Source organism: Geotrypetes seraphini, chromosome 4 (genome assembly GCF_902459505.1).
Source record: "Geotrypetes seraphini chromosome 4, aGeoSer1.1, whole genome shotgun sequence".
In the NCBI taxonomy this organism is placed as follows: Eukaryota; Metazoa; Chordata; class Amphibia; order Gymnophiona; family Dermophiidae; genus Geotrypetes; species Geotrypetes seraphini.
Window position 1 is genome coordinate 271,953,678 of NC_047087.1, and position 13,047 is coordinate 271,966,724.

At 39.8% G+C, this 13,047-nt stretch overlaps 1 protein-coding gene across 4 annotated transcripts in view; it reads right to left on the bottom strand.

Moving 5' to 3' along the window:
• Nucleotides 1-290: 290 nt before the first annotated feature.
• MGMT (O-6-methylguanine-DNA methyltransferase) overlaps nt 291-13,047 on the bottom strand; it is a 492,598-nt gene continuing 479,841 nt past the window's right edge. For all 4 annotated transcript variants that reach the window (XM_033943725.1, XM_033943723.1, XM_033943722.1 and 1 more), the window contains one exon: nt 291-1,743. In XM_033943725.1, coding sequence (XP_033799616.1) covers nt 1,615-1,743 — 129 coding nt within the window. In that variant the 3' untranslated portion in view covers nt 291-1,614. The remainder of the gene's footprint in view (nt 1,744-13,047) is intronic.

The following is a 13,047-nucleotide window of genomic DNA, read 5'->3' on the forward strand; positions in this document are numbered from 1 at the left end:
TATTTCTTTCAAAAGCATATATGCATGCATCTGTCTATACAGTTCAGCATCTTCTCTCCCTACACACCTAGATAATAACATATAAAGAAAATAACTGAGCTATATATTTATATATGTTGACAATCAATAAAGGAATATAATAGATTACATATCTATACACACACTGGTATTCACCTCATTGCAATTTTTGTCATATAAGGCTAAAATTTGAAACTACACTGTAGTTTAATATATTTAACTTTTCTGAACTCTCTCATTGCATAAAGGAAAATAAACTTTACACCTGAAAATTCACTGCAAATCTTTTATTTAAAAAAAGAGAAAGGAATACAAAATGAAAGAAGTGAGCAAGTGACACATTGATTTTTTTTTCTTCAGAATACAGCACACTTTAGACATTATATAGCTTCATATTTATTTATTTTGGCACCGTTTTTTTTTTTTGGCCAGTAATCTTCCTCTATTTTCTACAAAACAATAAAGGCAATATGCTTTGTGTTCATGTGTTTTTAATATCACCAGTGGCATCAAAAGGAAAAAATAAATCTGTGAATAGGATACTTCCTTGTGAATGATTGTGTACGTGTTACCTTAACAACTGTTTATGCAAAAGAATCATTTCCAACACTTCAACATCAAAGAGAAGAAACTTAAGTAGTCATTCTGGCAGAAGCACAGCTTTCCAATCTGGGCACATACAAAAAAAAAAAAGAGCAGGAACAGGGAGGTGTGTGCTGAAGCTTTTGCATTTTCATTTTGCTCTTCGAAACATGCAAAGCTTCAAAATGCTGGCTGTCCCTTCCATGAGCCAGATGCTTCCTTAGAGGGGTAGTTTCACCTAACATTTGCCATGCCCCACCTACTCCCTTATCCTTGCTTTAATAAGCATTAAAAATAGAACAAAACAGGACTTGAGATGGGAACAAAATACATGCACAACAGCCACAGTCCGCTGTACTCATTCTGCTGTAAAATGTAAAAACAAGAAAGGGCACACAAGCTGCATCCCCCTGGACACATCCAGCTTTTTTAATATAGTGGTGCCACCACACATTTCACTTTGTATGCTGTATTATATTTATATGTCACTCAAATATTTACCATTTTCCTGAATTCTATACTGCATGTTCCGAAAGCTTGTTATAATCTAAGTATCTTTGGTTGTGTGCTTTGGCTATGCGACAGCTGTGAATGAACTGCATAGCAATCCCACTACCTTTTATGATTTCCTATAATTCTCTTATTTCTAAAGCATAATTAAGCTTAGTTACATTCCCACAATCTAATGTATTTATTTGAAGTTTTTTAAATTATACTTTAGATAAGGTATATACTATTGCTTAATATTACTAGGGGCTCCTTTTACTAAGCCGCATTAGGGCTTTAACGCACGGAATAGCGCGTGCTACATTGCCGCATGCGCTAGACCTTAACGCCAGCACTGAGCTGGCGCTAGTTCTAGAAGCGTAGCGCTCAGTAATTTCCTGCGTGCGCTAAAAACGCTAGCGCACCTTGGAAAAAGGAGCCCTAAGTCTGCAAGATTAATGACTAACTGTTCTGTATTTTTCTGATGTAATTAAAAATATAACAAGATTTCAATCATGGAACACAAGTTTAGGCGCTTTTCTGAATCTTCTCATGTGCCAGCAACCACTCTTTCAGACAATTCTCCTTCCCTCCCATATAGTTGCCAACCTCTCCACTGCTGCAGATAACGCGGTGACACGGGATTATAATTGGAACCTGTGGAAAAAAAAGAGAGTTTTTAAGTTGCTGTCTTTATTTTTCATTTAAGTTGCATTTTAATATAATATAAAACAGCTACTTCAAGAAAATATCAGCATTCATCAATTAAATAGATTGGGGTTGAAAAAATCAAAGCATTTGGGGGGCACTTTTATAGTGCCCACATGTAAAGCCTATTTTACACTTACCCCCCCCCCCCTTTAACAAAACCGTAGCGTGGTTTTTAGCGCCGGCTGCAACGGTAGCAGCTCTGACGCTTATAGAATTCCTATAAGCGTCGAAGCTGTTACCGCCAAGGCTGGCGCTAAAAACCACGCTACAGTTTTGTAAAAAAAAAAGGGGGGGTTAGAAACTGGCTTTTATAAATTATGTAACTACATATACATGTAAAAGACACACTGACTGTATATTATGTATGTTACCTTATAATCCGTTCTGAATGGGATAGAAAAATTAATTAATTAATAAACTAACATAGAAAATATACACCTACTGTTACGAAATCTACATTGTATTTAGGTTGGTGCAGTCTGGAGAGGAGGCAGAGCTGGGATATATGCACCTATTTTATAAATGGGTATCAATGTTGTTTTAGAAATTACTGAAGAAGGGTGGCTTAGCAGAAAGCTCTACACTAGAGGTTAGGATGAAAACATGATCACAAAGGAAGGGGGGGTATCATATTATAAATTTGCTAAATAAGCTATTAACACACAGAGGTCCTTTTACTAAATTGCGGTAAGCACTTGCATGCACTTAGTGCACATTAGGACCTACACTGCTGTCCTGTGGTAAATTTGCCTATCTGTGTGTAACATAACATAACAATATGCTTGTATACCGCAGCTACCTCTCAGTTTGAGGCAGTTTACAGAGTAAAGATACTGGACATTCACAATGAATTACAATCCGTTAGTTAAAAAATTTACCAAACAAGTATGTTTTTAACAATATTTTAAGGGCGCCTTTTACAAAGCTGCGTTAGTGGTTTAATGCGCGTAATAGCACGCGCTAATTTGCCGGCCACTTTAGCCGCTATCGCCTCCTCTTGAGCAGGCGGTAGTTTTTCGGCTAGCGCAGGGGTTAGCGCGCACTAAAAAGGTGCGTGTGATAAAGCCGCTAACGCGGCTTTGTAAAAGGAGCCCTAAATGCCAGATAGGTGTTGAAACTTAATATAAAAAGGTCAGTTTGCAGAGGCTTCAGTTGATACAGAATACTGCTGCCAAGCTTATTTTTGGTAAGGGTAAATTTGACCATGTAATGCATTGCTTAAGAAAGGAATGACATTTTCTTAGAATCCAATTCAAGTGCGTTTGCATTGCATTTAAGATTCTATTCGGCATCTTTATCACTCTGGTCCCTTTAGACTGGAATGTGCATAGATCTTATCTCGCTAGAAGTTCTCAAAAATTAAAACTTACATTTACTTCCCTTAGGGGTAAAAACAGAACTTTCAAAAGATTCAGTTACTCTCTCGCTTTAAAACTCACTGAGCTCTGCAATAAGTTACCGCTTACACTGAGAAGTTTAGGCCCCTTCGTTGTATTCCAGAAAGCTCTGAAAACTTTCTTGTTTTCCAAACATTTTGGAAACTAAATCATTTTAGTTTATATTCTCTTTTATGTTTAAGTTCACTTCATTGTTAACCGAGTTGAGCTTCTTTTGGTTGAAGACCCAGTCTATAAAACTAAGGGGTCCTTTTATCAAGCCATGGTAGGAGTTTAACGCACGTAATACCACACGTTAAACCGCCTGCTGCGCTAGCTGCTAACGCCTGCATTGAGCAGGTGTTAGTTTTTTAGCCGGCCGTGGGGGTTAGCACGTGATGAAATGTCCGATGCGCTAACCCCGCTAGCGCGGCTTAATAAAAGGACCCCTAAGTTTTAGTTTAGTTTATCCCATATACCAGCCTGATAAGATAGAATTCTGCCAGAGAACACATCCCTTAATAGATGGAAAGTCAAAGATCCGCAAACCCCATGTAGGGCGTTTTCTATTAACAAAGTGAGCTTGATGGAGACTTCAGTAGATGGAACCTAAGCACAGTACCGGGCAAAGTTTTGGGATCTGGCCCAGCAATAGCTAAAAAGGAGGAAAATTTTTATTTAAATTAAATCAGTAATTTAAAGAGTGGGTAAGGTTGGGCAGACTGGATGGACCATTTGGGTCTTTATCTGCCATCATTACTATGTATGTTACTAAGTAAATTCAAAGTGATCAAGAAAATAACTAGGCAAAAGACCAAGTAAAGATTTAAAACATATACAACCAAACTTAAACAATATTCTCACCTCAGTTGGCAGCCAGTGCAATTTTTGGTAATATTTTGTCACATTGTCAAATTTATTCAGACTGAATATCAAATGAACAGTGGTATTTTGAATAACTTGCACTCTCTTGATGTTTTTCTTATAGATTGACAAAGGATGTTACAGTAATCTAAAGTGTTTAGAATAAGTGACTGTACCAATCGCCTAAAGGAGGAAAGGTCAAAATATGGCCTAATTGTTCAAAGCTTCCATAACAGAAAACAACATTTTCTAACAAGAGTGTTAATGTGAATATCAAATGATAAATAATTTCTCCTAATTTTCTCTAAGGGGGCATGTTTGGAGGTGGAGAATGGGCATGACAGCACTAATTACTTAGCGTGTGAGCCACTGCTGTGCATTAATTGATTAGCATGGTGTTAGCACATAGACCCTTACCACCTATAAAATAGGTGTTGGTTAAGGATCCCGTGGTAGCTTTATTTAATGGCTGTGCATCAATGGCGAGATTAGCATATGCTCATTATTTGGGAAAATGGAAATGTCAGCCATTTTCAGCCTGCGGCACAAGTGACCTTAGCGCACGAGAAAGACATGCAGAAGCAGTGTGCTAAGGCTACTTTCATAATGAAGTGAAAACGTTGAATGAAAGGTTATAATTTGTTTTCACAACTTCTCATGATCTTATAAAATTTCATATTGATTTTAAAAAATTTTGTAGCCTGTTGGATACAATTCTTTATTTCTTCATATTCCTTTCTAAAGGCAGTATTTAAGCTCTTCAAGTTAATTTTTTTTCTAGAACAATGGATCCAGTTATTCATTTAGGTAGTTGATATTAGGGTCAATAGATCACTAGGGCAACATGATCATTCAAGGCAGGCTATGAGATTTTTAGCCAAAAATGCCTCCAGAGTTCTAAAGGAGAGGAATTGTGATGTTCTTCAGGCAACAGTATGTAGAGACTAAAGGGGACCATCTACTCAGGTTAAACTGTTTTCAACTATTCCGTAGAACAGTGTTTCTCAACCTGCGGTCCGCGTACCCTATGGGGTATGTGGACCGCAAGATTGGGGTATGCGGGCTGACCGCCAATTCCTCCCTGCCACCACCTGCCAACTCCATTTAATTATCTTCCTCTGCAACTCTGGGAAAGGAAGGGCCAGGTGCGTGCAGTGATTGCATGCAGTCGGCCCACAAGTCTTCCCCCCATCAATTCTGATGTCAGAGAGAAGGTTCCCGGCCAGCCAATTGCTGCTTGGCTGGCCTGGACCTTCTCTCTGACATTGGAATTGATGACAGGGGGAAGGCTTGTGGGCCGGCAGCGTACAATCGCTGCATGTGCCTGGCTCTTCCCTTCCCAGAGTTTCAGCGGCTAATTAAATGGAGCTGGTGGGTGGTGGCAGCAGGGGATAATTAAATGGAGTTGGTGGGTTGTGGTGGCGGCGGACCGGGGGGGGGGAGGAGGAATCAGTGGTGGGTCAGCTTGAGGACAGGCAGGCTTTGGCATGGGTCAGCTTCGGGGGTGGGAAAAAGGCTGGAAGGCAGTGAGGGGGAGGGGTATGAACTCGGGACACAGAAGGAAGGAAGGGGCATTAATAGTGAAAACAATAAATGCAGCACTAACTTGGGACATAGGGAGGAAGGGGGCACTAACTTGGGACATAGGAAGGAGGGAGGGAATCAAAAGGGACAATTGTTGGGCCTGAATGTGTGAGTGAGAGGGAAAGAGATGGTACATATGGGGAAAGGAAGAGGAAAATTGGGCATAGAGTGGAGTGAGCTAGATGTGCATGGGGAATAGAAGGATGAGAAGGAGAAATGTTGGATATGGTGGTGGTGAGGGAACAGATTGAAGGGGATGCAAGGAGGAGGGATGGAGGGAAAAATGTGGCTTGGTGTTGGAGAGGGGTGATAGAAGGAGAAATGGGCATGGAGTTGATGGATAGTGGTGAAAAATGATCTGGGGAATGAGAGAGGAAGAAAAGTTGGACTCATGGAGGAACAGAGAGAGATGTTGGTTGGGGAGTGGAATGAGGTCTGGAGGAGAGGAAGCATGCAGGAAGCAGAAATAAAGAAAGAAATATTGGATGCACAGTCAGAAGGAAGTGCAATCAGAGACTCATGAAATCACCAGACAATGAAGGTAGGAAAAATGATTTTATTTTCAATTTAGTGATCAAAATGTGTCAGTTTTGAGAATTTTTATCTGCTGTCTATATTTGCCTATTTTTCTATAGTTGTTACTGAGGTGACATTGCATATTTTAAAGTCATCTGCTTTGACCTCTTTGAAAACCCCCCGAATATAAATGCTAATTAACATTTTCTCTGCGTACAGTGTGCTTTATGTTTTTATAATTTTGTGGTTATCATTATGTATTAATAAGATTATATTGTATGTATATGAAAAATGGATGGAAGAAATTGCATTACAATTAGTACTATTATTATGGGGGTGGAGTCAGGGGTAGAGTTTGGGGGGGTCTGGGGCAGAGTTTGGGCGGGGGTACTTGGTTGGTATTTGTTAGGTTTAGGAGGTACTTGGCTTGAAAAGGTTGAAAAACACTGCCGTAGAACACTGAAAACATTGTTTTCTAAATATCTAACAACCCGTTCTGCTTAATCTCCTTCTTCATCAGTTTATGTTTTCGGTTCCTTTTTTTTCTTCTATTTTATTTCACTATTAATACTTTTACTATTTTACTTTAAGATTGTTAACCGAGTTGAGCTCCATTTTTATGGAGATGACCTGGTCTATAAACTTAAATTTTAGTTTATTTTATTTATTTATTTAAAAACAATATACTGCCTGGAGTCACATCGGTTTCCAAATAAACATACATAGATCAAAAACAAAAAACAATACAAATCATTCTTCAAAATAATACATTACATTACTGACTTCTATTCCGCCTGTACCTTGCAGTTCTGGGCGGATTACAAAAGAGACATCTGGACATTTCCAGGAGATATTACAAGAAAATAGGTGAATTAGTTTTGGGAATGGGATATAGCTAAGAAGATTGGGTTATTCCAGTAGATTTACAATTTGGGGAGATGTACAAATTGGAGATAGTGCAGTTCCAGTATATATACAGTTTGGGAAGCAGTTGACATGCTTGAGGCTTTGAAGAGTAAGGATAACTGGAGAGGGTTACACTGGTTGAGGGAATTACATGGAGGGGAATCCAGGGTTAGAGTTAAGACATCTGGATAAATTTTTTGAATAGTTGGGTTTTAATTTCTTTTCGAAAAAATTTGAAGTCACTTGTTGTTATCAGCAGGTTGGAAATGGTATGGTCCAGTTTCGCAGCTTGCGTCGCTAATAGACTGTCAGACATCTTCTTGCGCTGGGTACCTTTGAATGGGGGGTAGGTAAATGGAGTCTTAGTTCTTCTTTGTCTAGTGGTGAGGTTTTGGTTCAGGCGGTTGTTTAGGTAATTGGGGGCTGTGCCATTTATTGCTTTGAATAATAGACAGTATAATTTGAATTGAATTCGCGCCTGTATTGGTAACCAGTGTGAGTCTAGGTAGGCAGTGGTGACGTGGTCAAATTTTTTTAGCGAGTAGATCAATCTGAGTGTAGTGTTTTGGATTGTCTGTAGTTGTTTTATCATGGTAGCAGGGCATGGTAGATAGAGGATGTTGCAGTCGTCCAATAGACCTAGGTCTAGGGTTTGGACTATGAGCCTATATTGCTTTTTGTTGAAAAATTTTCTGATTTTTCGTAGATTGCGCATGGTTAGAAATGCTTTCTGGGTGGTCTTGTTGATTTGGGCCTGCATTGTGCAGCATCTATCTACTGTTACTCCTAGGAGTTTAAGGTTGGGTTGTATAGGATATTTGGAGGTGTTTATTTCTAGTTCTGTGATGGAGGGGTTTTTGTCCTTTTCGAGCAGTAGAAATTTTGTTTTGTCTGTGTTCAGCTTCAATTTGTGGTCTGTCATCGATTTTTCCACTGCTTGTAGAGTTTTTTCCAATTTTTCTGTAGAAGTGGGGTCAGGAGAATCGAAGGGTAGAAGTATGGTGATGTCGTCAGTGTAGCTAAATGAAGTTACATTTAGGTTATCTAGGGTAGAACCAAGGGAAGATAAAAAGAGGTTGAAGAGAGTAGGTGAGAATGGTGAGCCTTGAGGGACTCCACAGGAGTTGGACCAGGGTTCTGATTTAACATCGTTTGACTTTTCTCTATATGTTCTGGATTTAAGGAATCCTTGGAACCAGTTATGTACCCTGCCTGAAATCCCTATGGCTTCTAGTATCTGTAGTAGAATGGTGTGGTCAACCAGATCGAATGCTGCAGATAGATCAAGTTGAATTATCAGCATCCTTCTTCCTTTGCTGAGGTGCTGTCGGGCTGTGTCTAGTAGGGTTACTAGTAGAGTCTCCGTGCTGTGGTTGGATCTGAACCCCGATTGAGAGGGGTGGAGAAGATTGTGGTCTTCCAGGTTATTAATGAGGTATTGTGCAACTAGTCCTTCTATTAGTTTGACATATATTGGTATTGAAGCAATGGGTCTATAGTTAGCGGGGTTATCTATTAGGCCTTTGTGATCTTTCACAATTGGAGTGATTATGATTTCTCCTAGGTGCTGCAGAAATTGACCTTCAGTGAGTGTAATTTGGATGCATTGCATGAGGCTGGCTCTAAATTTAGGGGTGGCATTGGTTATCAGATAAGTGTGACAGTTGTTCAGGTCACATGAGGCTTGGCTGTATTTTTTGTAGAGTCGATTCATGTCTGTCCAGTGTACTGCTGGATATTCGGTCCAGATCCTGTCTGCTGCAATAGCTTCTCCTATTGGGGGGGTTTGTTATTATCTCGTCGAGGTGGGGGCGTGTGTTATTGAAGATAGTCCTGATCGTTGCAATCTTGTTTTTGAAATAGTCTGCGAGTTGAGTGGCTGTTGGTGGGTGCTTTCCTTGAGCTGATAGTTAAGGTTTGGTGTCGGTGAGGGTTTTTACTAGCTTGAATAGTTTTTTTGAGCCTATGGAATCCAGGCCTACCAGGTTGGAATTGTAATCTTTTCTTTTTTCCTTGAGTTTGGTCTTGTATTGTTTGATTAGACTTCTTCATGCTATTTTGGATTGATCTTGATTATTTTTTTTCAGTTTCTTTCCAGTTGTCTGCAGTGCCTTTTGAGTTGGAGAAGTTCAGAGTCGAACCATTTGTCAGAATGTCTGCAGATTTTGTGTTTTGTTTTTATTGGTGCTAGCTCATTTAGGATTGTTTCGCTTAATGTTTGCCATTGCCGTATGAATTCTTTGGGGTCTATGGATTCTATTGCGGGGTCTGTTTTGTTCCAGAATGTGGTTGGTTCGATTTTTGGACGCGTTTTGATGGGGGATTTGTGGGGTTTATGTTTATAATTGCATTGGGCCCAGTTGATATTGAAGGTGTATTTATAATGATCTGACCAGAGGGAGGGGTTCCAGGATCTGTTTGAGATGTGGATTTCAGGAGAGTGAGGATGTTGGGTCATGTATGTTGCAATATCTAGTTGGTGGCCTTTTTCGTGTGTGGTTTGGGAGGTTGAGTATTTGGTAGGTTAGTGCTTTGAGGTAGGCGAGCATGCTTTCAACTTGATTGGAGGTATAGTCTTCAAGGTGGAGATTTATATCTCCTAGTAGCAGGTTGTAGGTTGACGTTAGAGAATTCTGGAAGATGAAGTCTTCAAGTGAATGTTTTGTTGCGCTCTATTTTCCTGGGGCTATATAACAGAGAATGCAGGTTATGGTGTCTTTGAGTGTGTCGCCAGATAGTTGGCAGGCTAGAAGATCCAGATCGGGGGTAGTGTGTTTGTCTAGGACTTTTATGTTGAGATTGTTTTTGGCTAGGTTTGCTAATCCTCCCACTCGCTTTTTTTCTCGGCAGACTAGCTCTACTTTATAACCCTAAGGGCAGAATTCTGTTATGCAAGGGTCAGAGTCAGAGGTTAACCAGTTTTCAGCTAGGAATAGGCAGCCTAGTTGTTCTTTAACTATCCAGTCCTTTATTAGGTCTGCCTTTGGGCTTATCGATCTTATGTTCATATATGCACAGGCTATTGAGGTGTATGTTGTATAGGGATAGTAGGTATACTATGCCACACTGTCACAAGAGATAATGATGTCACAAATAAGTGAAGGCAGTGCTGCTTTAGTTTAAAGGAGTGTATATTTCAAAAACGGAGGAAAAAGCCTCAGACAAATGCCCTCCCACCACCACAATGGTGGATAAAGGTGGTTGGGTGGTAACCTCATTGGCAGAAAACCTCCATTGCACTCACTATTAAGTAAACTATAAGCAGGGCTGTCTCTGCAAATGATAGATGAAAAAAACTTTCAACTTATCTATGATCGGTGTACCGAGAGAGAAAGAAAAATGAAAGAGGAGCAGAAGAAAGAGTTACATGGGATTAGCTGAAAGATAAAGAGGACAGAAGAAGTGGAAAACAAAGAACCAAAAAAACATAAACCATAAAATGAGACTACATTCTCTCATTTTAATCTCCAGAACATGGCAGCAACCTATGTACTAGATCAGTGGTTCCCAACCCTGTACTGGAGAACCACCAGGTCAATCAGGTTTTCAGGCTAGCCCTAATGAATATGCATGAGAGAGATGTGCATATAATGGAAGTGACAGGCATGCAAATCTGCTTCATGCATATTCATTAGGGCTAGCCTGAAAACCCGATTGGCCTGGTGGTCCTCCAGGACAGGGTTGGGAACCACTGTACTAGATTACTAGATTTAGGGCTGGTCTAAGAGTATCAGGCACCCTTCACAAACCTTCAACCATGCTACCCATGAATAAACATGGATAAAGGCGAGCTGTATGAAACAGTGTATCTAGATTTCCAGAAAGCTTTTGACAAAGTTCCTCATGGGAGGCTCCTGAGAAAATAAAAGTCATGGTTAGGAGGCAATGTTCAATTGTGGATTACGAATTGGTTATCGGACAGAAAACAAAGGGTAGGGTTAAATGGCCATTTTTCTGAATGGAGGAGGGTAAATAGTGGTGTGCCACAGGGATTTGTACTGGGACCAGTGCTATTTAACTTATTTATAGATGATCTGGAAATTGGAACAATGAATGAGGTGATTAAATTTGCAGATGACACTTAATTGTTCAAAGTTGTTAAAGACTATGAAAAACTGCAGGAAGACTTTAGGAAACTAGAAGACTGGGCGTCCAAATGGCAGATGAAATTTAATGTGGGCAAATGTAAAGTGATGTTCATTGGGAAGAATAATCCAAATCATAGTTACCAGATGCTAGTGTCCACCTTGGGGGTCAGAGCTCAAGAAAAAAATATTGGTGGCATCGTGGACAATACGCTGAAACCTTCTGCCCAATGTGCGATGGCAACCAATAAAGCACACAAGATGCTAGGAATTATTAGAAAATGGATGGTAAACAAGATTAAGAATGTTATAATGCCTCTGCATTGCTCAATGGTGAGAACTCACCTTGAGTATTGTATTCAGTTCTGTTCTTATTATCTCAAAAAAGATATAGCAACACTAGAAAAGGTTCAAAGAAGAGCAACCAAGATGATAAAGGGAATGGAGGAGGAGGCAATCGCGAAGGGAGGGAGCAGCGCTGGTGGCCTCAGGGGGAGCGATACTGCCGGTTCCCGGGGTCAGGTCGGGTGTTGGCTTGGGGGTCAGGTGGAACGAATCATTGGAGTTGCCATTATGGCCTAAGTGGAAAGTTGCTTTGCTATACGAGTACTTTGGATTGCAAGCATGCTTCTGGAACAAATTATGCTCGCAAACCAAGGTACCACTGTATTTGGTGAAGGTCTGTCTGTGTTTTGTATTGGAAGAAGTCATTCAAAGTTGTTTTATATGCGGTAATAATGATGGGTGGGGATATTTGGAGAGGGGCAGGTAGAAGAGGAGGCCCCGTATGCTTGGAACAAGCTGCCCGAATCCCTATGGCAGGCTCTGTCTCTGGAAGTGTTCAAGGCCCAGTTAAAAGCCCACCTTTTCGAGAGTGCATTCAGGTCCTAACTCCTCTCATCTTGGGTTCTGCATCTCCTGCCCTCTATGTCATGTCTTTATATCTAAGTTAGACTGTAAGCTCTTTTGAGCAGGGACCGTCTATAAATGTCAAAATGTAGACCACTGCATATGCCGTTCAGCATTATATAAATGATAAAATAGTAGTAGTAGCCCTCTCCTTAATGTCTGCCCCGAGCCCTAGCGTGTCTAAAACTGGCCCTGCTAATAGAGTGTATATAGCATGCACCCATTTTTTTAATGACAAAGGTGCATATTTATGGTATAAAAAATCTTAATACATATTTCCTTATTCATTTTGCTCATTACAAGCCCCATTTGTAGGTGCATACTTCTTTGTGCAATGTTCCATATAAGTGCATATTAATCCCTTTATAAAATTATACCAACTACCCAAGTCTCATAAATGTATGTATATGCTGTTTTTTATGTGCAATAAATTAACTCCTTGACATAGATGATAATTTTTTCCAACACAAAGATTCAGTTTTGAAACTTGATTTATACTGCGTGTGAATGGTTTGCTAGCATTGGATGAAATAGTGCTGTTAATTTTTTTCCAAAGACCTAACACCCTACATACATGAGAAACCTTATTAAAGAATGTAAAAACCAGTTAAAATTTTGAGTTGTTAATGTGGACAGATCAGTCATTTGTAATTTATTTGCTACTTTATTCTTAGGAATGGAAAGAAAATCATGCTGCGCTGTTATATTTTTTCTTACACCAGAATCTTAAATATATTCCTTTTAGTAGAAAAACCAATAGAAAAGTAGGTGGCAATTTCATGTATTAAAACTGAAAAAAGGTGCTTATGTGTTTTTAGAAAATTGGCTTGTACAAGGTGGTCAAGCGGTGCAATGAGCACAGAGAGGAAATTTTCTCTCTGCCCTCCAATCTTGCTTTGCAATTCCCCTCTACCTTACTGAATTTGGGCAGAATCTATCTGACTGGGTAGTGGATCAGAAGCTGTCTAGAAGGACTTGCGAGCTAGTGATGGCTACAAAAGTTCCTAATA